General features: G+C 56.5%; 5 protein-coding genes across 5 annotated transcripts; 4 read left to right on the top strand and 1 right to left on the bottom strand.

Annotated features, from left to right (window-relative positions):
* Window positions 1–1021: 1021 nt before the first annotated feature.
* CkaCkLH20_08511 (uncharacterized protein) lies at window positions 1022–1908 on the top strand (the record flags this gene model as incomplete). Its single annotated transcript, XM_038891226.1, has 2 exons — window positions 1022–1511; window positions 1619–1908. 2 exons carry the CDS (start codon window positions 1022–1024, stop codon window positions 1906–1908), a joined length of 780 nt encoding a protein of 259 aa, XP_038743600.1.
* A 2427-nt stretch (window positions 1909–4335) lies between these two features.
* CkaCkLH20_08512 (GTP binding protein) lies at window positions 4336–9154 on the top strand (the record flags this gene model as incomplete). Its single annotated transcript, XM_038891227.1, has 4 exons — window positions 4336–4557; window positions 4620–7857; window positions 7912–8642; window positions 8693–9154. The coding sequence occupies 4 exons, from the start codon at window positions 4336–4338 to the stop codon at window positions 9152–9154; spliced, it is 4653 nt and encodes a 1550-aa protein (XP_038743601.1).
* Window positions 9155–10137: 983 nt separating this feature from the next.
* On the top strand, window positions 10138–12412 carry CkaCkLH20_08513 (actin-binding protein; the record flags this gene model as incomplete). The annotated part of the gene is made up of 8 exons (XM_038891228.1): window positions 10138–10171; window positions 10256–10344; window positions 10452–10594; window positions 10672–10818; window positions 10881–11302; window positions 11353–11389; window positions 11442–11556; window positions 11606–12412. 8 exons carry the CDS (start codon window positions 10138–10140, stop codon window positions 12410–12412), a joined length of 1794 nt encoding a protein of 597 aa, XP_038743602.1.
* A 1012-nt stretch (window positions 12413–13424) lies between these two features.
* CkaCkLH20_08514 (uncharacterized protein) lies at window positions 13425–14722 on the top strand (the record flags this gene model as incomplete). Its single annotated transcript, XM_038891229.1, has 3 exons — window positions 13425–13875; window positions 13935–14071; window positions 14132–14722. The coding sequence occupies 3 exons, from the start codon at window positions 13425–13427 to the stop codon at window positions 14720–14722; spliced, it is 1179 nt and encodes a 392-aa protein (XP_038743603.1).
* Window positions 14723–15619: 897 nt separating this feature from the next.
* On the bottom strand, window positions 15620–18093 carry CkaCkLH20_08515 (STE like transcription factor; the record flags this gene model as incomplete). Its single annotated transcript, XM_038891230.1, has 3 exons — window positions 15620–15905; window positions 16273–17914; window positions 17970–18093. The coding sequence occupies 3 exons, from the start codon at window positions 18091–18093 to the stop codon at window positions 15620–15622; spliced, it is 2052 nt and encodes a 683-aa protein (XP_038743604.1).
* Window positions 18094–24204: the final 6111 nt, after the last annotated feature.

Genomic DNA, 24204 nt, shown 5'->3' on the forward strand with positions numbered 1-24204 from the left:
TACTTTCTGCGGGCCGCCAGTGACGTGCGGCTGCTCTAGAGGTACTTCGGTCCTGATCTTGTGCCCGCAGCAGACACTCACCCGGAGGAGATGCTGCTCGGCCCGAACCAGTCTTCAATCAAGACGGCCAGCCGCCGGCATGGTCGAATTGGCGAGGAGGCTACACCATTCTCTAGTTGGGAACAACACTACTTGGGCACGGCCATTCACCTTCTAGTTCCCGAGACGCCCAATCTCGTCCGCAGACCATGTTTTCGTTACGGACTAGCAGGACAGACATGCTACGATCAAAAATGAAGCCTATCGGCTGTGAAAAGGGCAAAAATTGATCGTGGCAGGGCTCGAACCTGCGACCTCTCGCGTCCTCCTGCGGATATCGCAGAAATGTGAGGCGAGAATCTTAACCAACTAGAACACACGACCCGACATGGAATTTTCCGCTGTTATCTGGGCCCTAGACCCATTGCGAAGTCGACTCGTGCCGCATGTTTCGCGATGCACGGCAGAGGCGGGACGTTGGGGGTGCAATACAACCCAGAGAAGCACGAAGAACGGTCGGTGTCTGTCTCGCAAAGTCAATTGGCGGCGTCGATGAAGAGTTAGACTCTTGCTCTTTGTTGTCTTGGTTTCGGTTTTGGGTTGCGAGATTTGGCTCAGATGGTGGTGGATGTCGCGTCGTAACAGCATGTTGACGTCCACCCGACGTGCTATACCACCTTTTCTGTTGCATGGTTATTCTGAAGACATCAAATTTCACTCGAGATGTACTGCTTCACTCGTAACACCCGATTGGCATCTTACCACGAGGGAATCCGAGCCATTGAGCGCAAAGACGCCGGAGTGCAGACAGTTCCAAAGTTAGGCCGGTACCGGGCCGAACCCCACCACAGACACAAAACTTGAACAGGAGGGGTTCGGTGGGCTACAGTGACGCATCTCGAGGAAGGCATATCTCCTCCGACAAACCACACGCCAAAATTTATTTTCTTAGTAAAACAAAAAGCAGCAAATCTCACCCAAAATGACCCGATTCAGACCGTGCATAGACCTGCACGCAGGCCAGGTCAAGCAGATCGTGGGCGGCACGCTGGACAGCACGACGGCGGAGCTCAAGACCAACTTCGTGTCGACGCACCCGCCGGCCTACTTCGCCAAGCTGTACCGCGACAACGACCTCACGGGGGCGCACGTGATCATGCTGGGACCGGGCAACACGGAGGCGGCGAGGGAGTCGCTGAAGGCGTGGCCGGGCGGGCTGCAGGTCGGCGGCGGCATCAGCGACGCGAACGCGCGGGAGTGGATTGAGGCGGGCGCGGAGAAGGTCATCATCACGTCGTACCTGTTCCCGGAGGGCCGGTTCAGCCAGGAGAGGCTGGACGCGGTGCTGGAGGCGCTCGGGGGCGACAGGGGAAAGCTCGTCATCGACCTCAGCTGCCGGAGGCGCGGGGATGACAGGTGGTTCGTGGCCATGAACAAGTGGCAGACCATCACGGACATGGAGGTCAACCAAGGTTTGTGGTTCTCACCCCGAGAGGGTAGTCAGGCATGCTTTCTGTGCGGATTCATGCCGGGAAGTGTGGACGGATGGCTGACTGAAAGCACGACGACAACGAAACAGAGTCTATCAAGCAGCTGGAACCGTACTGCTCCGAGTTCCTCATCCACGCGGCGGACAACGAGGGCCTGCAGAAGGGCATCGACGAGAAGCTCGTGGAGAGGCTGGCCGAGTGGTGCAGCCTGCCCGTGACGTACGCGGGGGGCGGCAGGAACCTGGCGGACCTGGAGATGGTGAAGAAGCTGAGCAAGGGCAAGGTGGACCTGACGATTGGCAGCGCGCTGGACTGTTTCGGTGGCAACGGTGTGAAGCTCGAGGAGTGCGTGGGGTGGAACAAGGCTCAAGGGGAGTGAGAGTGAGGTCGTATTAGTCGTGTGTTCAGAAGGCAAAAAAAAAAAAAAACGTAAACTGTTGGGATGACAGGCGTCAAGTCACATCCGACGGGCGAGCGACCGTGCGACTGGGACGACGGCGGCGGCAGCGACGGCGGTGGTTGATTTGTTTCAGACGGTGCGACCAGCAACGGGGCGCGGCGCTAGAAGACCGGAAGGAAAACAACATGAAAGAGTAGCTTCGGTGGTAAAACACACGATGGGACCTCCAGACATTACTCCTCTCTCCTTGGACGCCGTGGCGATACGATACGATGAGGCTATGGGGACGGGGACGATGGATCCATTCTGCGAGATTTACGTACATATGTACGTATTTGAGGGAATGCACGATCGATGGTGTGCTTCGGGATGGGCATTCTTATTCTCCTTCGTCTCCGATCTTCTAGGTTACCAGGAGGAGGAGGAGGGGCTGAGGAGGAAAGGATGACAGGAGGGAGGGGCATCGGATGGGGGATGGGAGGATGGGATTGGGGGCAGCTGGTGCACCTGGCTTCTCGCGGAGAGGATGGAGTCCTTGACTGGACCACAAGGAAGTCGATTGCGGCGCGGCGCACATCGGCCTTTTTGGGAAAATCGATGGCTTTTGCGCCGGCGGGGGCGGGGACGATGGTGCTGCTTCCAGGAACAAAGTCCGGTCGATCAGTTTTGGGGCTAGAAGTATTACTGAGATGGTGTACATGTGAAAGAAAACTCGAGTAAGGAGAGAAGACAAATAGAAGTGACTCAAGCCGAGACGACAACGTTGGACGTTGACAAGAATACGAATCAGCTAGGACTCAAAGAGAAGACGCCAGACGGACGGACAGCTGCAGCTAGGCAACCCGAGTCGTAAGTAGTCCAGACTCAGTGATAAGAGAGCACCAATAGCGGAGGCATCGTGATACTTTTACTCACTCCCACCTCACTGTACGTACCCCTTGACAACTTGGTGAAAGTGTCTACTACGTAGTAAAGAAATTTACAGCTCATCCTCAGATCCATTCAGCCCAGAAACCCATACAAAGACTTTGTAATGCGTAAATATCAACAGTCCACAAAACACAGACGGAGGAGTAGAGGCCCCATCAAACTCGATACAATGGCGATACCCAGATAGAAACAAAAGCACGACATCCTGCCTTATGCCGGACGGAAGCGAGCTGGCAAGGGACAGGACAAGGTGTTCATCATGATGACTTGATTGAATGCAGGGCCCATGTTCTCAGCTGTGCTGTTGGCCCGGCGAATGCAGGCGGCTCACAACACAGAGGGGAAAAAAATCAGGTTGTTGTTGACATTGACAGAGCGATACCTTGCTCGCCGGTGTGTTGTTTCTACCTTCCTTGCCTGTCCCTGGTGCACCCAGGCAGAGGGCAGAGGGCAGAGGCGGGACGAGGACGAGGACGGCTGCTTGCTTGCTTATTGGTTGCTTGCCTGAGGTGCTTGCTTCTTCTTCGTCTTCTTCTCTCCCTGCAGCCGCCTCAGCAGTTGGACCGCCAAAGCAGCCGCTTCTAGTGGCTCGTCGTCGTCTTTCGGGGCTCGCTAAGTCGCTAGAGCCGCTGTTGAGCGTCGCAGAAAGAGTGGACACAGGTGCAGCAGCAGAAACCGGGTGGTGTTCTCGGTGGATTTCTACGATTTCCCCTCTCCTCGGGCAGTGTGCTGGTGCATTGTGCACCTCAGTCATGGTGTGGCTGCCAACCCCTCGTCTGCCGCTAAACAAAACGTCGTCAGGAGCAACGCCACCAACAAAGAGCTGCCTTCCTTGTTTGTTTACTTCTGCCCGCCCGCGCACCAATCATCGCTTCCCCGCCTCAACCTCCATTGCAACCACCAGCCTGCCCTTAAACAACAAGACAACCACACCGAGTAACAACATCGCTTGTTTCCTCTTGTTGCTTCTCACCACCCTTTCCGTCGTCAGGAACGCTACTCTTTACCGTTGCGTTGCTGCGATTTTTTTGGCCGCAGCGCCTTTGGTTCTTTTCCTCCCTTCCCCCGTGTGTGTGTGTGTTGCCTGTTGTTTTGCGACCCTCCAACGCTTCCCGCCCTCCCGACCTTCTGCCCATTCCAGTCTACCGCCGAGGCCTTCATATCATCCACCCATTCGATTATGACCACCATCGGAATCTGAACGGAGAAAAAAAAATCAAAAGGTCCGGAACAAGATCAGAACGAGCGACAATACGTCAAACATTCATTCTAGTGCAACATTTACGCAACGCGTTTTCCCTTTGTGTCTTGCGAACCACCCCGAATTCCACGACCACCTCCGAAAAAAAGAGGTCACGCCGAAGCAGAGCTCTGCCCGACCCTGAATTTCCTTTCGAGCATTGATCGCCATCACCGTCTACTACTACCATTGTTTCCCCCAAATGCGCCTGCGCGGCCATAGAAACATCACCTAAAATGGCATCTTCAGAAGAACCAGTGAGTCTTCCCCGTTATCTGCCCAACCACCACAACCCGCGACTTGGGCTAACAAATCCGCCTCAGGTGCACCCTTTGCGCATCTCCAAGGGCTCAACAGGCTCGACGGGCTCTCCCCCTCCCAAGGTCCCCCGTGCCCTCTCAGAATTGTCCCCTTCGGACCACAGGAGGAACTCTCCGAGCTGGAAACAGCCGTCCAAGGTAGGCACATCTTGTCTGAGACAATCCCCGGCCCAGAATTTCCTCTGACAAACGCCGTGTAGAAGATGACTCTGAACACCGACTCGTCTCCATTCCAGTCGTCGCCATTGGAGACCACCACATCACCTAGGCTCTTCTGGCAGAAGCGCAACCTGGACTCCATCAGCACCGAAAACCAACACCTCTATGCCGGTCGCCACGGCTCGCCCTCACCAACCCGTCGCACATCCATCGAGCGCCTTCAAAAGGCTTCGCGCGTCAAAAATAGCAACATCCTGGCTCTGGAACAGAAGCAGGAGTACGACCCTACGAGAGTGCCCCAGATCGAACGCCCTCTCGCTAACTACCAGGGGAACGCCTATGGCTCGACTGGAGCCCCGACTGCCATCATCAACGGGCTGAGGTCTTCGGACTCTCTCAACAGAGGCTTCGGCCATCAGCGCAATAACAGCAGCAAGTCGGGCATCCCCATCTTCAGCCCGGCAACGAGCCCGACCAAGGCTTCTGGCGACACAACCCCAATGCAGGAGACCTTCTCCAGCCCCCCGAAGAGCCCGGGCAAAGACCAGTCGTCGCCCATCAAGTCCTCTCTCTCCAAGAGCAACTTCAAGAGCAGCTTCGATCCCGAGACCGGCACATGGTCGGCCGACACATCCTTCGACGACCGCGAGCTTCCCTCGGGCAAGTCGTTGCACCGACATGCCAAGAGCGTCACCTTCGACGCTGCCCCTCCTCAGATCAACGAGTATGAGATGGCCACACCAGACATCTCCTCTATCGGATCCAACTCGCGCGAAGGTAGCTTCGACTCTATGGATGATGAGGACGACGACGAAGAGGCCCACTACCACCTAGGTGACCACGATATTGGAGAGGACAGCTTCGACGCCTCGCTCGAGGACACTGACAAGACGCCCGTCGTCGGCCCTGACGACTGGAGGCAGTCTGCCGAGCGCATGGACGACCCCTTCGAGAGCAGCCCTATGCCTGAGACCCAGCCTGCTCGCCTCGGCGGGCCGGCACACGTCCGTTCAGACTCTTCTACTTCTGATCACCGGCCCCTGCCTCCGCTCCCCGGCATGGGTGGATCCCTCACTCGCAGCGACTCTCGTCTTAGCGACTCGAGGGGCTCACCTGGCCTGACGGCCACTGCTGAGAGGATGCTGGGCGCTCATCGCAGCCTGCCTTCGCCACCTCCTGCCGCCGCCGCTTCCAGCAAGTCGGAGATCCAGAGCATCGGCAACGGCAAGATGTCGCTGGAGGAGAGACTGAAGCTTATGATGCTTTCGGACGATCACAAGTCCGCCAACGAGCAGCAAAGAGAGCGTCGTCTCCGTCGGGGTGCTCAGCGTGATAGGTTCCAGAGCCCCTCCTCCGAGACCGAGACCGCTGAGTCTAGCATCCTCGAGGCTGATGAGGAAGACGACACCATTGGCGATATCTCCGCCCTTGATGACTACGAGCTTCCGACTCGCATCTCTCGCGAGTCAATCCTTCGCCGTGTCAACACTGGCGAAACCGCACAGGACGGCGGTGACTACTTCTCATCTCCTGCACCTAGCTCTAGCCCTGAGCGCGCAAGCCCGGAGCGTCGTCTGCCTTTGCCTCTCGACCCTGACGTTCCTATCCCTTCCACAGAAGATTCCATTCTGGAGGATGACGACGTCTCCGATCTGTCGGACGAAGGCAGTGTGATCATTCACCGCGATGAGGACACTGATGCCGAGACCGATTCCATCACTGACTTCTATCACCGCTCTGATGATGAGAACGATGCCGATTCGGCGAGCCACTACTCCGACGGCCCAGCCCGTCAGCCGGAGGTTACTCAAGTTGACGAGGAGATTCTCACTCCTCGCGCTGCTAGCCCCCAGCAAGCATTCCAGTCTTTCGACATTGCCTCAGAGATAAGGCCTCTTGAGCTCAAGTCTGACAAGACTGGCAATACCCCTACTGAATCACCTGTCGAGTCTCCTGTTGAGTCTCCTGTCGATTCTCCTATCGAAGCCCCCATGGAAGCCCCTGCGAAGGAGCCTACACCCGAGCCTGTAGAGGTCGTCGAGCCTGTGTTCGAGAAGGAGCTCGACACAGAAGCCGAGGAGGAGAAGCCGGTTGATTCTTCCGCCGATCACAGATCCAGCCTGCCATCGATGAGGGATAATGGCAAGGAGAACGAGTTCTCCAAGGGATTGCAGTCTTTCATGCTGCCTCCGCCTCCCGAACCAGCTGCAGAGGACCTGGACGATCTTGAGCCGCCCCCCAAGATGACTGACCTCCACTCTCAGTTCCGTCCCACCACCCCCATCCAGCCCCAGGGCTTGTATGACGGTTCTGGCTGGGGAGAACCGGAGGATGAATACGACGATGAACCCGGTACGCCCGAGTCCGTCATTCATCGTCCGATTGAGGACTCGGACGAGGAGGAGTACGAGGAGTCCATCAACGATGTTCCGTCCATCATCGAAGAGGAGCCTCTGGAGTCGCCTGCTATTCCTGAGCGGCAGGCCACTATCAAGGCTTCCGGCTCCAAGCTCAAGACGAGGCCGTCGAACACTCCCTCCGACATCATCGCCATGCGGGAAGCTCGGCGTCAAGTTAGTCGCGAGGTGCCAGACATTCCCCCCATTCCTGAGCGTCACCGCAACAGACTGTCGCGGGATCTCACGGAAGAGTCCGATGTTGGTAATGATTACTATGCTCAGAGGCACCCCAGCTTCAAGAAGCGTAGTCTTACCTTGGACCTCGACTTCGGTCTCAGTCTCGATCAAGACTTCGACCGCGTTATCGAACAACAAAAGGTTGCATTTTCTCAGCAAGTTTATGAAGCTTCCCTGATTGCGAGTAGAAGCCCCAGCAGACAAGCGTCTAGGGCGACCGCAGCCAACCGCGAGATCATCGCAGAAGAAACAACGTCGCAGAATGCTAACATCAAATCTCGAAATCAGCGCGGATATCTCATGCGTCAGAACACCAAGCTTGTCACCGCAAGTGACAAGGACACTGAGGCCATGTGGAAGACTCGATCGGCTGGTAACTCACCTGTCAAGGCTGATCGACCCCAGTCATGGACCGTCGAGCCCTGGAATGGTAGGCCCAGACAGAAGAGTGTACGACGGTCGCGTGCCCACACGAGCGGACCGGCGCCACCTCTGCCTGGCCAGGAGAGCAACGCTCTCGCGCTGAACCCATTGGCTGAGGAGGACCTCAACCCCGAGCTGGCGACCGATGAGAGTGGAGAGCGAGGAAGACTCTTCATCAAGGTGCTTGGCGTCAAGGATCTTGATCTCCCCATTCCCAGAAGTGAGTTCTTCTTCCTTAATGAGAATGTCCCTGGTCGACGCTAACAAACTGCAGATGAGCGAACCTGGTTCAGCCTGACGCTCGACAACGGCGTCCACTGTGTCACCACGGCTTGGCTCGAGCTTGCTCGCAACGCCCCCATTGGCCAGGAGTTCGAGCTTGTGGTGCCTAATGACCTCGAGTTCCAGCTTACTCTGAACGTCAAGTTGGAGAAGCCTCTGCCAAAGAAGGTTGTTGTGCAGTCTCCTACTAAGACTAGCAAGCCCAAGACGTCTACCTTTAGCAGGGTGTTTGCGTCACCCAAGAAGCGTAAGGAGATGGAGCTGCGCGCGCGTGAAGAGGAGGAGAGACAGGCCGCCCAGCAACGTGAGGCCCAGGCCAGGCAAATGAAGGTTGCACCCACCGCCTGGGACCTTCTTTCCCCTCTCGCGGCAGAGGACGGCAGCTTTGCTCGCTCGTACGTCTGCCTCAAGGAGCACGAGTCCCGCTGCTACGGCCGTCCTTACGTTGTCAACGTTGCATGCTTCAACGAGTGGGCGACAGAGGAAGCCGCTTTCGCTTCCAGTGTCAAGAGCAAGCGTGGTAACACCGCTGTCGTTCGCCGTGCTCCCTACAAGATCGGAAAGCTCGAGCTGCAGCTTCTCTTCGTCCCGCGTCCTAAGGGGTCAACTGACGATGACATGCCCAAGAGCATGAACTCTTGCATCCGGGAGATCAAGGCCGCCGAGGAGCGTCTCTCCAAGAACTGGGAGGGCCACTTGAGTCAGCAGGGAGGTGACTGCCCGGTAAGTACACCTCGAGCCTTCGCATCGAACGCACACTAACATTTGCGCAGTACTGGCGTCGTCGCTACTTCAAGCTTGTTGGCACCAAGCTGACCGCCTACCACGAGGCCACTCGTCAACCTCGTGCCACCATCAACCTGGCCAACGCCAAGCGCCTGATCGATGACCGTCGGGCCCTGACCGAAAAGGAGACCACTGGCAAGAACGGCCGCCGCCGGAGGTCTGCGTTCGCCGAGGAGGAGGAGGGTTACATGTTTGTCGAAGAGGGCTTCCGCATCCGCTTCAACAACGGTGAGGTCATCGACTTCTACGCCGACACCGCCGAGGACAAGGAGGGCTGGATGCAAGCCCTCACCGACGTCGTTGGCCGCGGCGAAAGCACCGGGGACGACGACGGTGGATCTCGCACCAAGGGCAAGTGGTGCGAGCTCGTCCTCAAGAAAGAGGAGGCGCTGCGACGCCGGGCGGAGGGCCGGCGAGTGCACTCGCGGACCAAGAGCACTTTCAACTAAACGATACCCCCTTCTTTTCTTTATGTTTTTCTATTTGGCACGACCGGCACGAACGGGGAGGACGAGGAAACGGGAGACACGACATGATCTATGATTCTCTTGGACCAGGTGTTCGTGATCGGATGATCATGTGTCTCGTCCGGTTCTTGCAAAAAAGCGGCTTGTGTCTGCATCGTGTGCCCTCGCCCAATATTTAATAATTTGGCAGGTAGGATGGCGTTTGGGCATGGTTTGGATGGCAAGCAAGCAAGCAAGCAAGGGGGAAGTTTCGGAGATTGTGAGAGTTGTTGTTTTAGATTCGTACGCGGTCTCTGGAAGCATTATTCTGGAGTCGGGTTTTCCCTTTGGGTGTACGTATGATATTGTACTAAAATGGGAGGTTTTTATCCTTGAAGTGTCCGGTTCCTTGCTTCGGTGATGTTTACCTGGTGTGGAGACAACGGAGTCGAAGTAAACAGCCCGAAGGTCGATGGTACGACACTCACCTCGGTGAAGAACAGGTGAGGAAAATTATCACGTGCAGCTGTGATGTGCATAAACTTGCCTGGACCCCTGCTCCATTATTTCGCTATGAGTGGGTGGGAGCCACGGGGGCGCAGCTGGCCGGGGGAGTTTCAACCAAAGGTCTCCATCTGTAATGTCCAGCTGTACGTCTTCAGTTAGAGATGTGGGTACGTACCCATAAGAGCAGTTGATTGATGCTGGCTTCCTGGCTGCCAGACAGCGCGAAAGGCAGAGTTTAGGTACCTGAAAGTAGGTACCGATGGGAACAGCAGCACCACTCTCATCTTTCTTCGTCATTTGGGGGGGCCCGCCAACAACAGCTCCTAGCTATTATTATATCCCCTTTGGATCACCAAATTCAAGTCGCAGGTTTGCGTCGCCTTTTGAACACAGCATTGAATATCGTCAGCATCCATTGCTCTCTCTCCTCCTCCTCCCTCCCGACACCCAGGTTCTCTTAACTAAACACAATATTCCCTATGGCCGGCCGCTTTGTACGAGCGTCGAAATATCGTGGGTCTCTCTTTCTCTTCGTCTTTGTCGCAACCAGCCGCATTTGCGCTGGGAGAAGCTGACTGCTGACGCCCGACTCGACAGGACACGTCTTTGGCAAGCCGACTCGCAAGGAGTTCTGCTACGACAACCTTCATATTAGCCGAAATGCCTGGGATACCAACTTGGTGAAGGTAAGGGGGACTACCCTTTTTTTTTTTCCTGCTGGCCCGAGACACGTCGATGGGCCCGGATTCAGGAGACGGGCGGACGAAGCTGACAAGACAATTCTTCCTCTTAGGCCAACCCCGAGTATCTCTCAGTCAATTGGGACTCTGGAGGCGGCGGCGCCTTCGCCGTCATCCCTCTCAACGAAAAGGGAAAGCTCCCCGACCAGATCCCGTTGTTTCGAGGCCATACCGCCACCGTCTTGGACACCGACTGGTACGCCGATCCCGCGACCGCCCCTGACCCCATACACACTTCGAGCGCACGCGACATACTGACGCCTCACGTGCCAGGAACCCGTTCAACGACCGCATCATCGCCTCTGGCTCTGAGGACGGAAAGGTCTTTATTTGGGAGGTTCCTCAGAACTTCACCCTCTACACGGATGCCGAGGAGCCCGCCGACGTCTCCCCTGTGAGCAAGCTCACCGGCCACTCGAGGTTCGTTACGCCGCGATCCCTTCGCGCTACACATACGCTCTTGCTGACTGCTGGACGTGCAGAAAGGTCGGCCAAGTCCTCTTCAACCCCGCCGCCGAGAACATCCTCGCGTCCGCGTCCGGCGACTTCACGGTCAAGATCTGGGACATTGGCACCGGCGCGAACACCCACACCCTGAAGCACAACGACATCGTGCAGAGTCTGTCATGGAACGCCAGCGGAACCTTGATGGTGACGACCTCGCGCGACAAGAAGATCCGCGTCTGGGATGTGCGCGCCGAGAAGCCCATTCACGAGGCGCCCGGCCACCCCGGCGCCAAGAACAGCAGAGCCGTATGGATGGGCGAGCACAACCGCTTCGCCACGGCCGGTTTCTCGAGGATGAGCGAGCGCCAGATTGCCCTGTGGGAGCCCGGACGCAACGAACCCATCGGCGGCTTCACTATGCTTGACTCGATTTCGGGTGTTTGCATGCCTTTCTGGGGTCAGTATTTTCTCTGGGATGTCAATTGACGAAGTGCTGACCGCCTGCAGACGAGGGATCCAACTGCTTGTACTTGGCTGGAAAGGGGTAAGTTTGTTTGCAGCCACTTTGCTATGGTGCTATGCTAACGGGCTTACAGTGACGGAAACATTCGTTACTTTGAGTACGAGAACGACAAGTTTGAGTTCCTCAGCGAATACAAGTCTGCTGAGCCCCAAAGAGGCATTGCCTTTGTTCCCAGACGCGGTATTAACGTGAGTTCATCTGACCATGTACCTCTTGTTCAGTGTCTAACAACAGCAGGTCCACGAGAACGAGGTTATGCGCGCTTACAAGACGGTCAACGACACTTACATTGAGCCCATCTCCTTTACCGTCCCCCGTAGAGCCGAAACCTTCCAATCCGATATCTTCCCCCCTGCAACCGGCCTCAAGCCTGCCGTCAGCGCCAAGGAGTGGCTCGAGGGCAAGGACGGCATTCCCAACAAGATCGACCTGGAGAGCGTGTACGAAGGCACCGCCCCGAAGGAGGTCGCAGTCGACTACAAGCCACCTGCGATTGCTTCCGCTCCCAAGCCCGCGCCCGCACCCGCACCAGCACCGGAGCCCGCACCGGTGTCGCGCTCGCCGCCTCCGTCGATGAGGGACCAGCAGGCTTCCATGGCCAACATGGCGTCAAAGTTCAAGGATGACGAGGCGGCCGAACCGGAAGACGAAGACGACAACTCTAGCTTCGAGGAAGTGCAAAGACCAGCCCAGCGCGCGCCCGCACCTGTTGCTGCCCCTGCGCGCGTCGAGCCGACCAAGATCCCCTCGCCCATCAAGGCCGCCTCGCCCGCTATCAAGTCCCCCGCCAGCACATCGCAGCCCTCGCCCATCAAGCAGTCCGCACCCTCCCCCGGCTCCTCGAGCCATATCGAGTCTTCATTGGACCAGATCAGACAGATGCTGGAACAGCAGACCAAGCTCATCGGCAAGCAGAACGACAAGATCAGCCAGTTGTCTGCCGAGGTGGAGGGTCTGAAGCGCAAGGTGAACGCGGGAGGATCTCAGGACCAGAGCGAGAGGATCAGGCAGTTGGAGCTGGAACTCGAAGCCGCGCGGTCTTGAAAAGGGATCCGTCCCCCTGATGCTGCCGCTTGCTGCCCAATTGTTAATTTTACCCAGGGGAGGGGGTGTGCGAGCGGAAAAGATGTGGCGAAAACGGGTGTCGTTTTGGGATGGATAGCAAGCAGTGTTTGACAAAGCTGTACAAGTTTGGTGTTCTTTTTTTATTCTTCGTTCCGTTTCTTCTTCTTCTTCTTCTCACGGGTGAAACCTCGTTGACGATTGGGCGCGCGTGGCTCTTTAGCTCGGCGCTTCTGCGCTGCGCACGCGTGACGAGGGTGTGGGTTTACCCAGTCACTCTCAATGCCCGTCGCATCATCCGCCGAGGAGAAAAACAATCCTCCCATCTGTAGTCACCTCTTTTTTTTTTCAACCGTTGTCACCCCGTCCGTCAATCTTCGTTTCATCCAGTATACAATCCAAAAGTCATCATTGGACGTGAGCTATTCTTGGCGTCGACGAAAGCAAGAGAAGCTAAAGGCAAGTAAATAGAACGTGGTTCGCGCGTGTGTCACATCGGAGGGGGGTAAAAGTCTGTTCATGTTTTGATGTTTCGCGCTCATCATCAGTTTTTGCGTTAAGCTGGGCTGAAGATGTTGGGATTTTCTGCGGTCTCTTCATTTTTTTTTTCATCCCATGTGTGTGAAATGCACGAGTGAAGTTTGCGGGTGTGATTGATGATTTGCAGCGCTTCGGGCGATGTTAGACCCGAAGGGAATGATTTTGGGCGCGTATCCCACCAAGGCTGAAGGTCTCTTTTTTAGGGGGACTAGTTCTTCGCCCCGCACCCCGGGCGAAATGTGACCAGTTAGAATGAGCCGGCCCGCGAGGCTGAAGAGAGGAAACTCTGGACCCGCTAAAATTTCTAGAGGTTCCATTTGCACTCCAGTTCTCTCTGCTCTACCGCGACAGAAGTGCAATCGCCCCTCGAGTTACATCCACGACCTCCCTTTCTTTCCCTTCCCTCGCGACAGTGAATTTCCCAGTCGAGGGAGTAATTTCACAGGGGAAAATAATGGCCTCGGTGCTTGGAAAACGCAAGGCGCCCTCGGGCGCAGCGTCCCTCGGCAAGAGACCCTCAACCGCCGCCGCGGCGACGACGACGAAGAAGATGAAGAAGGGTGTCGTCGGAAAGTCTGCGATGACCAAGAAACCCGCCGCCGCCGCCGCCAAGGAACCCGAACAAGAAGAGGAGGACGAGGAGAAGGACGAGGCGATCACAGACGCGCGGGAGATCTTCAGACGGCACTTCGAGGCCGCGTTCAAGCCGCTCCCCGAGACCACGTCCGAGTCGGGCGCGCCGAAGGGGAAGAAGAACAAGGCGAAGAAGGCGAAGGCAAAGGCTGAGGTCGTGGAGGAAGAAGACGAGGACGAGGAAGATCTGGACGAGGACGTCGGCGCGGACGGGGAGGAAGAGGGTGAGGATGAGGACGAGGATGAATGGGATGGGTTGTCGGGAGACGAGGGTATGTTTGAACGTCCTTGTCGAGTTCTGGATGGGAGGTAACTAACTGATCGCACAAAGACGCATCCGTGTCCGACGATGCCTCCGAAGAAGAAGAGGAGGAGGAGGAGGAAGAAAACGTGGTCCAAGTCGTAGACCACAGCTCCTCCGCCCCCAAAGTCGCGAGCATGAGCAAACGCGAGCTCAAGGCCTTCATGGTACGCACCTCCCCCTTCCACCCCAACCTTCCCAACCAAATACTAACTCATCAAACACAGTCCTCAAAACCACCCTCCCAAACATCCTCTACCCCAACCGCCCTCCCCTCAACATCCACCCCCGAAGACGACGAAAACGACAAGTCCAACCTGGCAAACGACCTCGCCCTCCAACGCCTTCTCTCCGAGTCCCACCTCCTCGCCCGCCACTCCCTCGCCTCCCCCTTCTCCAACCCCTCGGGGACCGCCTCGAAAACCTTCTCCGACGGCCGCCTCCGCGCCCGCCAGACCGACCTGCGCACCCAGGCCCTCGCGCCCGGCGTCAAGTCCCTCTTCAAGCAGGAGAGCATGCCGATGGCGATCCGCAAGGGGATGAACGCGGCCGCGGCGGGCCGCGAGGGCAAGCGCCGCAGGCAGGCGAGGGAGAACGGCGTCGTGCTGGAGCGCGAGGCGCCGAAGAAGACGAAGAAGTCGGGCGCGGGCGGTAGGGGGGAGAGGAGCGTCGACGGGCCTGCTGTCGGGAGGATGAAGGGGGCCGAGTTGAGGTTGAGCGAGAGGGATATTCGGAGTATTGAGGGGAGCGGGGGCGGGAGCGGTGGGCGAGGAGGCGGTAGAGGGGGGCGTGGTGGTGGGAGGGGAGGACGTAGGTGAGCTGGGATGCGGACTGGCGTTTAACAGTTGTCGGGTCACGGTTATGGCCTTCGGATACCATAGTGAGAATGCTTCACGTACAACGTGTGCAAATCTTAAGAATGGAGTGTTTGCAGCATTTTTCACCCCGAGGACCTTGTAGGAGCCAGTACGTCAGTGCATGCCATGATCACTTCGCAACTGTCTCTACGCAATTACGACATGTTGTCAGTTTGTCTAGACAAAAACCAGTCAACCGGTTCAAGTGCGTTTAATAGCGAGTCACGTCACGGGACAAACACATCAAGGGACAAGGCATGTGATCAACATATATCAGATTCAGACTCTGCATCTGTTCATGACAAGACCGTACGATACTCGTACAGTCACCGACAGTTCTCTCCTCCCAACCCTGGTATCATCTGGCCATACAGGCAAGTTTGCTTCTTCTCAACCATGCTCCCCTCCAGCACACAAGAAAAGAAACAAACTATATATATACATGTGCGAGTCGTTTCTCTTCTTCGCATCTCGACCCTAAGCTCATGCATGAAATCCCACTTTTTCCATGGGGGTACAACGAAAACGCGCCTCGAGATCTTCCCAGTCTCGCGGCGCGCGTCTATGTGTGCGGGTTTCCTTTTTTGGTTTCGTCTGGGACCATCGGCCAGACTGCGATGCTGAACACAATTGAAAAAACAGATGAAGATGAAGAAAAAGTTCGCCGGGAGCCAAAGGAGCAAAATCGTCCAGTCGCTAACGCGCGCCGATAATCCATGTCTGGATGAATGAAGAAAAAAAGAGAAAAAAGTCCCAGACCATTTCCATACCAGATCATAGCCATGCCGCCCTCTAAGAAACACCGTGTCGAAGAAAACGTAACTCCAGTCGTAATGAGAGCTAAAGCTCAGTGCCGTCTCACATAATGGCGCTCGCGTTGACTGCCGGTTGGCTGATGGTCATCGGCATGCTGAGCGTCTGCAGGCTGTTGAACGTCGACTGCGGGGCCATGCCGGCCGACGTCGGTGTTGACGAGCTATGTACAGCGCCGTTCATGGAAGCCGTGACGTAGGCGTTCTCGGAGCTGGGAGAGGCCTCCTCGAGGGAACCGAGCTGGTCCTCGCCCGAGTACTCTTCCTCCTCCTCGCCGGAGAAGTTGAGAGCGGCCTCGCCGTTCTCACCGCGGTCATGAGTACGCTTGTGTCTGTTGAAACATTCCTGTCAGTCCAAGTTCGGCCATGAAGATATTCTGTCCCCCATGCTGGTGGCTGCGATGATGTGGTGTTGTGTTGTGTCGTGGCGGTTGGACGTTGGTTTGATCGCTTGGGGTTTCGCTCCACACATTTACATCGTTTTCTGACAAAGGAAATGACAAAGGAAATGATGATATCAAGGAAAGTTGGGGCATACTGTGCTAGGTTGTCTGATCTGGAGAATGCCTTGCTACAATAAGGGCAGATGTAGGGTCTTTCTTGTGTATGTGTTCTCACGTGTCTGGAGGTTTTGGTTAGATTTCAGGCAGGTCGTTTTGGTTTGGTTGTGGACAAATGAAAGTTAGATCTGGTTCTTACCGCTTGAGGTGCTCGAGACGCTTGAAGAGGCGGCCACACGTGGGGATGGGGCAGGAGTGGGACTTTTGGGGATAGGGTCCAAGTTCCATGACGGTCGCGGAGCGGGCTCTGCGAACGACGCCGTTCGGGCCCTGCATGCCGGGCCGCGGCGCGCCGTTCATAGAACCCTCACCGGACAGGTCGTCATTTGTGAGGTGGGAGTAGTCTTGCTGCTGGAGGGACATGGGGTTGAGAGCTGGGCTGCCCTCGACAGTGGACAGCGGAGTGCCGTGCCGGGACATGTCCAGCATCTCCTTGTGCTGCTGGCTTACCATGGACATGGCGGAGCTGCTGTAGGCAAGACCGGGTGGGGAGTTGTCTGCAGACTCGTCGCCCTCAGCGACAGGACCGACAGATGCAGAAACCGACCGCCGGAGATCCGAGGGTCTGTGCTGCTGTTGTTGCTGCTGCTGCTGCTGCTGAGCCGCAGCCTGCGCCTGAGCTTGGGCGGTCGCAGCGGCAATTGCCGACATTGACGGCGGGATGGATGAGCGACGTCTCCTCTGCTTGTACGTGGGGGATCCTTCGATCACAGAGTAGACGTTGTTGGTGCCGTAGGCTCTCGAGAATTGAGGGCCGGCGAGGTTGGAAGGGGGGAGCTGCATCATGCCGTTGAGACCGTTGCCGCCCATGTGGTCGGGGATGGCGGTGTAGAGGCCGGTCTCTTCGTTGGCGATGTAGGCGGGCTCGGCGGCCATGCCGAGAGCCTGCTGGGGAGGCGTGATGGGCTCGAAGGAGATGCCCCGGTTGCTGTAGTCTTCGTACTGGGACGAGACGAACGAGGGGGCGGGGGAGTACTCGAGACCATAGGCGGGCATCGAGGCGTGCCTCTGGTGGCCCTGGGTGATGGGGACGCCGTTCTGGTTGTACTGGACGCGGGCGAAATCAGGTTCCCTCTTGACCATCTGCTGAGGAGGCATCTGCTGGTGCATTCCCATGGCTCCGTAGGGCACCATCGCCTCCATGCCATCCGCTAAAGGGGCCACCGACTGGGGGATCATCTGCGGGGGAGGCATTGAGTCCATGGCTCTCATGACGGGAGAAGTGGACTGGGACTGGGAGAAAGTCACCTGCTGAGCGTTGAAGGAAGACGAGTTGGCCTGCTGGGCCTTGGTGAGCTGCTCGTACAGCGACTGAGACGAGTCGTACTGGAACGACAGGGCGGGCTCGCTGACGGCGACAGTGGTGGCTTCCTGGCCCATCTTCTCTCGCTTCAGGTCGCGCTCCAGGGCGTCGAGGAAAAGTCTGTCGTGCGGCACGCTGTACCAGTAGAAGACCTTCTGCTTCTTTTGGGTACGGATGCAGTTGTTCTTGTAGAGGAAGTCGAGGAAGGGGCTCTTGGGCTCCTCGAGGGACGCATCGGTTCCGGACTTCAGATTTCTCAGGTCAGAAAAGATGCCCTCCTCGAACTTCTTGGAGTTTTTCACTGGGCGGCCGAAGGCCTGGAATCTGAAGGACAGACACCTGACGATGTCAGTGCCGGAGATGTGGAAGAGGTTGTTCCATAGCACGCAGGAGACGTATTCGCCCGTGGGGAGAAGGAATCTGCGGATGTACTGGTCGGGCTGCCAGTCGACGGGAGCGGAAATGAGGAAGTACTTGACTGCGTGATTTGTCAGTGGCACAGCCGGGGGTCTCGCGTGTCATCCTCTACTTACGGTTGTCAACCTGCTGGAGAGCGACCTGAGCATCGTGGGGGAGGGCTTGTTGGGCCTCGGTGCTCAACATGAAGGTCTCTGGTTTTTGGGGGGCCATACCCGCGGCGGCATGTTGTGAGTACATCCTGGCGGTGGATTTAGGATGTGGGTTTTGTGACGACGAATGTCGGTCGCGTCTGACCGGATCGAGAGAAGGATCGCGCGGGTTGTGATCGACTCGGGAGTATCGCGTCAAAGATGACAGTCAAAGAAATGTTGTGGATTTTTGAGCGAGGTTCGCAATAGTGTCAGGCACTGCCGTGGGATTTTGATGTTTTGGTGTTTAGAGACGTAAATCGAGTCCAGCCCGGAGGAAATAACTTTTGGCACACTGTTGACCAGCACGACCCAAACTCGACTTCAAGCGAATGGTGGGCGTTCGACACAGGCTAACACCGTCAAGGTTCCTGCGACGAAAAAGTGTCGATTGGCAGTTTGGATGGGAATCGGCTTCGGGTCTCGTGATGGAAACACTTGGGTCGAAAGAATTAAGAGCCGTGGTGAGGGGTGCGGGTGCGTATGCGCCAATGGCAAAACAAGAATGGTTGAAAAGGTCGACGAAGAACCGCGCAGGAACTGCTGGAGGTGAGAGTGATTGGCTACTTTGACTTGGCGACTGCAAGAGAAGGATGTCGATTCGCGATGATGGACAAGCAAGCAAGCGTGCGACTTGTCGTGTCTGATGTGTCGGCAAAGAGGATGATGTGCCTCGGGGGGTGGTCAGTCCTGATGAGATGGGAAGTAGAAACCTCTGACGGGGGGTGGGAGGTATGTGCGGCTCCGACGAGGAGAAGGGGAAGAAGGGGGAGGGAAGTGGAGAGAATAAAAAAGAGAGATGGGAAGAAAAGAAGAGTCTTGTAAGAAGAGATATCAGAAGAGTTTGGGAACGGGAGGATGGTCTGGGGGTTTAATGATTTTGGACGGGGTGAGGAAGGGAGGAAGGGGAGAATAGGTCGAGCGTGGTGAGGGACAGGAGGAGCCAGGAGGGAGTAGTAGGAAGTACGAGCAGCGGCAGCGGCAGCGGCAGCGACAGCGGCAGTACTAAGGCAAGGTCGCAGCGCGTGGGCGTGGGCGTGGACGTGGACGTGGTGGGCGTGGAGGCGTCGTTCTTGGGTACTTGGGTCTTGGGTTTAAATCCAGTCGCTTTTTTGGTGGGAGTGAACCAAATGCTGGCAGCGGGTGGACGACAGAGAGGGCGAGCGAGGGCACAGAGACTGCGACTGTGGGTTGGTGGATGAAGACGTGGACGTGGATGTCGACTGGGGGGGGACTGGACCGCGGGTCTTCAGGGCTGGTGGACTTTTGGGTTGAGGGGGGGTGGGAAGATATCAGGAGCCAGGGGACGGAGGAGAATTAACTGGGGAGAGAGAGAGAGAGACTCACTGGGGGGGGGGAGGTGTTGAAGGAAAAGGAAGGGGGGGGCGTGTAAGACGAATGAATGGTGGATGGATGGATGGATGGATGGATGGATGGGGATGGGAGACGCCATCTTTCCCAAGTGGAAGTGGAAAGGCAAGGAAGTACCTTTTCCCTGTTCTGCTCTGCTGTGTGGTAGGTATTCGTACGGATAGTGGTGCTTCTGCTTCTGCTTCTTCTGCCGCCAATGTGTGTGCTCTCACATCACCCACTCGTTCTTTTCCTGCCCGTCAAACCTAAGAGCAGCAGCAGCGCCCTATCCGACATGCTCTGTTCCTGACGGTGCCCTTCTGGCTCTGCACGGACAGGCCACCTCAAAAGATGCTTTGAGAGACGCTGCTGGTGGTGGGCTGGAGGGAGGCAGACGGACGCTCTCACTGGGAACTGGATACTGGACCGGGACGTGATTGGAAAGTGGGAATTGGACTGCCCTGGGTTAGGACATGGACATGGGGGCGTGAGTGGATTGGTGATGGGATTGTGGAGGATGGGAGAGAGAAAGACGGGAGGCACTAGGTTCCTAGGTTCTAAGTCCTAAGTCCAAGGTCCAGGTGGTCCAGGTCCAGGTCCAGGTCCAGGACGGCCTGGTCAGGGAAGAGTCAAGCAATGGAGAGTACCTGACACTGACAGAGTGCCTAGCCGTATTGAAAGTACCTGCTTACAGTACACCGGGAGAGCAGGAGGGATTGAATGAGCGCGAGAGACAGGACAGCGCGCACATACTATTACACACGAAGGGGGCACACATGCGCAGAGCCAGAGGGGGGGAAAGAGAGACAACTGGCTTGGGTACGAGTAGCAGATGATAACTCATAACTTCGTAGACATATGGTGTTGTTGTTATTGTTGTTGTTGTTGCCCGTGCATTTCCTTGTCTCTCTTCCTGTCTTGGTCGGAAGAGCAGGAGTTGGAAAACAGGGGATTGTGAGAACAATGGCAATGACGGGGTTTGTTTGCGTCTGCGGTCTGCGCTCTGCAAAATGCTGTACCTACTGGCGTACAGAGTACGGATACTGCGTACCTGCACCGGAGACAGCCGGATTGTCTCTGGCTCGGTGATTGCCTTCCGATATGGTGCCCGTAGTTTTTCGTAGTGCCCTCGCCAGACCCTACCTTATAACGCCGCCGGTGGTATAGGCTTACAGCCGGACGATATCTCAGCGTCGATATAGCCTCGTCCACTTTACCACGAGCAGAGTAGGTTCCCGTCAGACGAGATCATCCTCTTTACTTTTCTTTCTGCTAGTTTCCGTGTGTGCGAGATGAGGGCGGACGGACGAGCGTTGTTCGTGTGTGGATTTTGATGGATGTGGATGACTAGCAGCAACTCCTTCTCTCCCACTCTCCCCAGCGTCTATCTCTCTGTCTCTCTGTCAGTGTCACTGCCCGCCGTGGCAGCACGAAAGGGTCAACTAGACGAGGTGTGGAGCTGGCCCCTTCAGCGGGTGTCCATTCGGATGGGATGGGGGGGATTGATGGATTCGCGATGATGATGGTCCATCTCGTACCTATGCCGCCTGTGGCTCCGCGGGACGGTACATTGTGGCTAGCAGTGGGTAGTGCACCATCCACTGCATAGACGAGAGAAACTTGTGCCTGGCCCCGGCCCTGTTCCTGCGTCTTCCTGTTCCTGCTTCTGGGAAGTGAACGAGGACGAGGATACCATTGCCAGCTGTGGGCAGTGCGAAAGTAAACCACCACCTCCTCCAGCAGCAAGCAGTTCACGGAGGCACGGAGGGAAGAAAGGTGCGGCGTCCAGTGGAAGTACCGACCGGGGTTCCAGGGGTTCGATTCTGGCCCGCCGATTGGCCGGACATGGACCTGGCCGCATCCACCTTCTTTCTCTCTTCTTCTTTGCTTTCCTTTCCGCTTCAATCCGCCCTGAGTTGAGATGCGATGCGATGAGACAACTGCCAATGTGACAACTGCTGCTGTTTCTCTCTCTGACTCTCTTCTCATCTCCTCAACTCAGGCCTCGTTGAGGAACAGAGAGGACGAGACAGTCAGTCGACGGTAAATCTGATGAGAGACGGTCCCAGCGCTCGGGCTCTAGGCGCAAGAAAAGGAAGAAAGGGAAAGAGTAAAAAAGCCAAAAAAGACAAGACAAGACGGGTTACTTCCAACTCCTTCCGGACCCTACGCCAGAGACATGTATCTCTTTCAACACCACGGATTGAGTTGAGTCGAGTTGGACTTGGATGCCCACGCTCTGGGGATAGCAACATGTGTGCTGCATCGCCGGCAGGCACACACCGACGGGTCGGTCAACGGGCAACCACAACAGCAACGCCGGGGGGCTGTGTCGTCGTACCTTACATAGACTGAGAGCGACAGATGTCTTGCTGCTGGACCTGTATCCAAGTCAATTGCTCAGTTGCTGCTGCTGCATGGAAGCAGAGCCAGAAGCAACCGCAAAACCAAAGCATATGCAGAAACCCTCTGCCATCACTGACTGACACTGACTGACACTAGCTCCCGCTCGTCCCTTTTTTCCTGTCTTCCCCTTGCCCATTCCCCCCCCTTGTGTGCTCTGCTGCGCTTGTACGGATACACTGCACCTCGACTTGGAAAGGGAAGTCTTCTCGTCCTTCACGTGCGCCGTTGCTCAGTCCAGGCAGGCACTTTCAACTACAAGTCAGTCAGCATGTCAGACCTTGTCTCTCGCGCACCCGACCCCAAATCGCCCGTTACCCGTCGACATGCCGGCGCGGTCGTGGTCGACTCTGGAGTCAGTCCCTGCGTTGCCGTCAAGCCCTCCCTACAGGAAGGCGGTCAACCGCTGCGCGCCATACCCACAATCACCACCACCACAGTTGAACAGACCTCATGTCATTGTCACTGTCAAACCATGCTTCGCTTCCGGGGCTTGACTCGGGAGATGGGCATCCACCACCGGCACAAGAAAGCAGATCCCATGAGGCGACGGGACCAAAAAAGAGAACGGAAAAGAAAAAAAAAGGGCCCTGACGCGGTAGTGGTCCAATTCCTCGTTCTGGACGGTCTGCGGTAATGATACCTGATCCCCGTCCAAATCCAAAAATTGGATCATTGTCTTCTCTCTCTCTCGCCAATTCAGGGATGAGGACCACAGAATGCTTTGGCCGCTTTCTTGTCCTTCCTTCTTCTCTCTCCAGGCACGCAGCACGCGGAAACGGCTCCTAGACCCAAGACCCAGAGGACCGGCTTTTCCAGGCCCATTACCGCATCTCCACTGGCCTCTCTCTTCGGGATTAATCTGCGCTTCCACGCTTCTTTCTGCCCCCCTCCCGATATGTCTAACAGACGATCCCCTCCATCGGGCCCCCATACCGGCGCCCTTTTCCTAATCGTCAAAAGGTTAAAAACGGCGCCAGCACCTAATCTCGATAGTCCAGGGGAATCTCATTTCGGGCCCCCGGAGAAGACGTATATGCCCATCATCGAGAGAATTGCGGAGTTTTTCTCGATTCTCCCATCTCGCGTGCGTGCCAATAACTTTGCCAGCCGAAGCCAAAAAGAGGTCATCGAAATCAACAAATCTGAGGAATCTTGCTGCTATCGGCCCAGCGTCCCTCCTGGTCCCTTCTCCCCTCCATCCCCTTGCCCGTGCCCGATGGGGGGGTGTGCAGGTAACCGTCCTCTTGAACTGGGCACACACGCGGAAAATGGTAAAGCATGGATGTCGCGAGTAGGGGCGCCGGGGGTGCCATGGCACGGAATGGAAAAACTGGGGATACGCAGTAAGCAGCAGGGGCAAGACTGAGAATTGTTCTGAGAAGACAGAAAAAAAAGACGAGCAACGGGTCTTTTTCTGAAGATCTCTTCCCTCTCGTGGGCGACTTGCCCTGGGGCTCTCCGCCGTCGTCATGCCGTTTCTCTCCTCTTCCCGTCTCGCCTCTGTGCTTTCTTTCCCCGTCGTGTGCTTGGCGTGATCAGGTCGCGTTGATCTCCGTCATCTTTTTTTGTAGTGTTAGATGTCTCTGCGCCGTTGACAGTACCCGTCGTGCGGTGTCCTTGATTTGCTGTTGTGATCCCGTTGAAGAAGTTTGGCTTAATTGGCGTCTGGCGGTTGATGAGACGTGCCTTTGGTCGCCAGTCTCAGGGCGCTGATTGGTCCTCTCTCCCCTGGATGTGGCTTGAATCGCTGGTTTATGCCGAACGACGGGTAACCAGGCGAAAGGCAAAGGAAAATCCAGTTCGCGTCCTGACGGTGGTTGCACGGCGCTGGGATGGGAGTGCAACGGCTGCTACTCTGTACCTAGGGGGCGAAAAATCTACCCAGTCGGTCGCGGGCGAGACCCAAGCGTGTGTGTGTACCCTCGGGATCGCTGTTTTTTTAGAAAGTTGATGTCCATCAGCGGGAGAACATCCTGGCGAGCGTCCTGCTGAGGCCGTCATGGATATCCCCATGTTCAGATATTGACAAGGTCCGTAGCATCGTGTCTTTCGTTATTGGCGAGGAGTAGAAAGAAAACAACGACCACTGAGGCAACGTGGATTGGTCTGCTCAAGGCAGCGAGAGGCCCGTCGGTACAGTTACATTGACTTTGCCAGTTCCCAAGCGAGCCGTCCGCAAGTAAGCTCGTCGTCCTACACGGCGAGCCGAGCAGATTCTGTTGTATTCTTTCTGATCAATCTGTTGAATCATGGTAACGAGCCCCATGTCGTCAGTGAAGGACATTTGCACCCCGATAAGACCAAGGGTTCAGCGCGGACCTTGTCCGTATCGTATCCCATTTTGTTTGTTTGTTCTGTTTTCGATGACCCAACAGCCGGGCAGCGACCGTGACAATGGCGATGC

The sequence above is a fragment of the Colletotrichum karsti genome, assembly GCF_011947395.1.
Source record: "Colletotrichum karsti strain CkLH20 chromosome Unknown Scaffold28, whole genome shotgun sequence".
In the NCBI taxonomy this organism is placed as follows: domain Eukaryota; kingdom Fungi; phylum Ascomycota; class Sordariomycetes; order Glomerellales; family Glomerellaceae; genus Colletotrichum; species Colletotrichum karsti.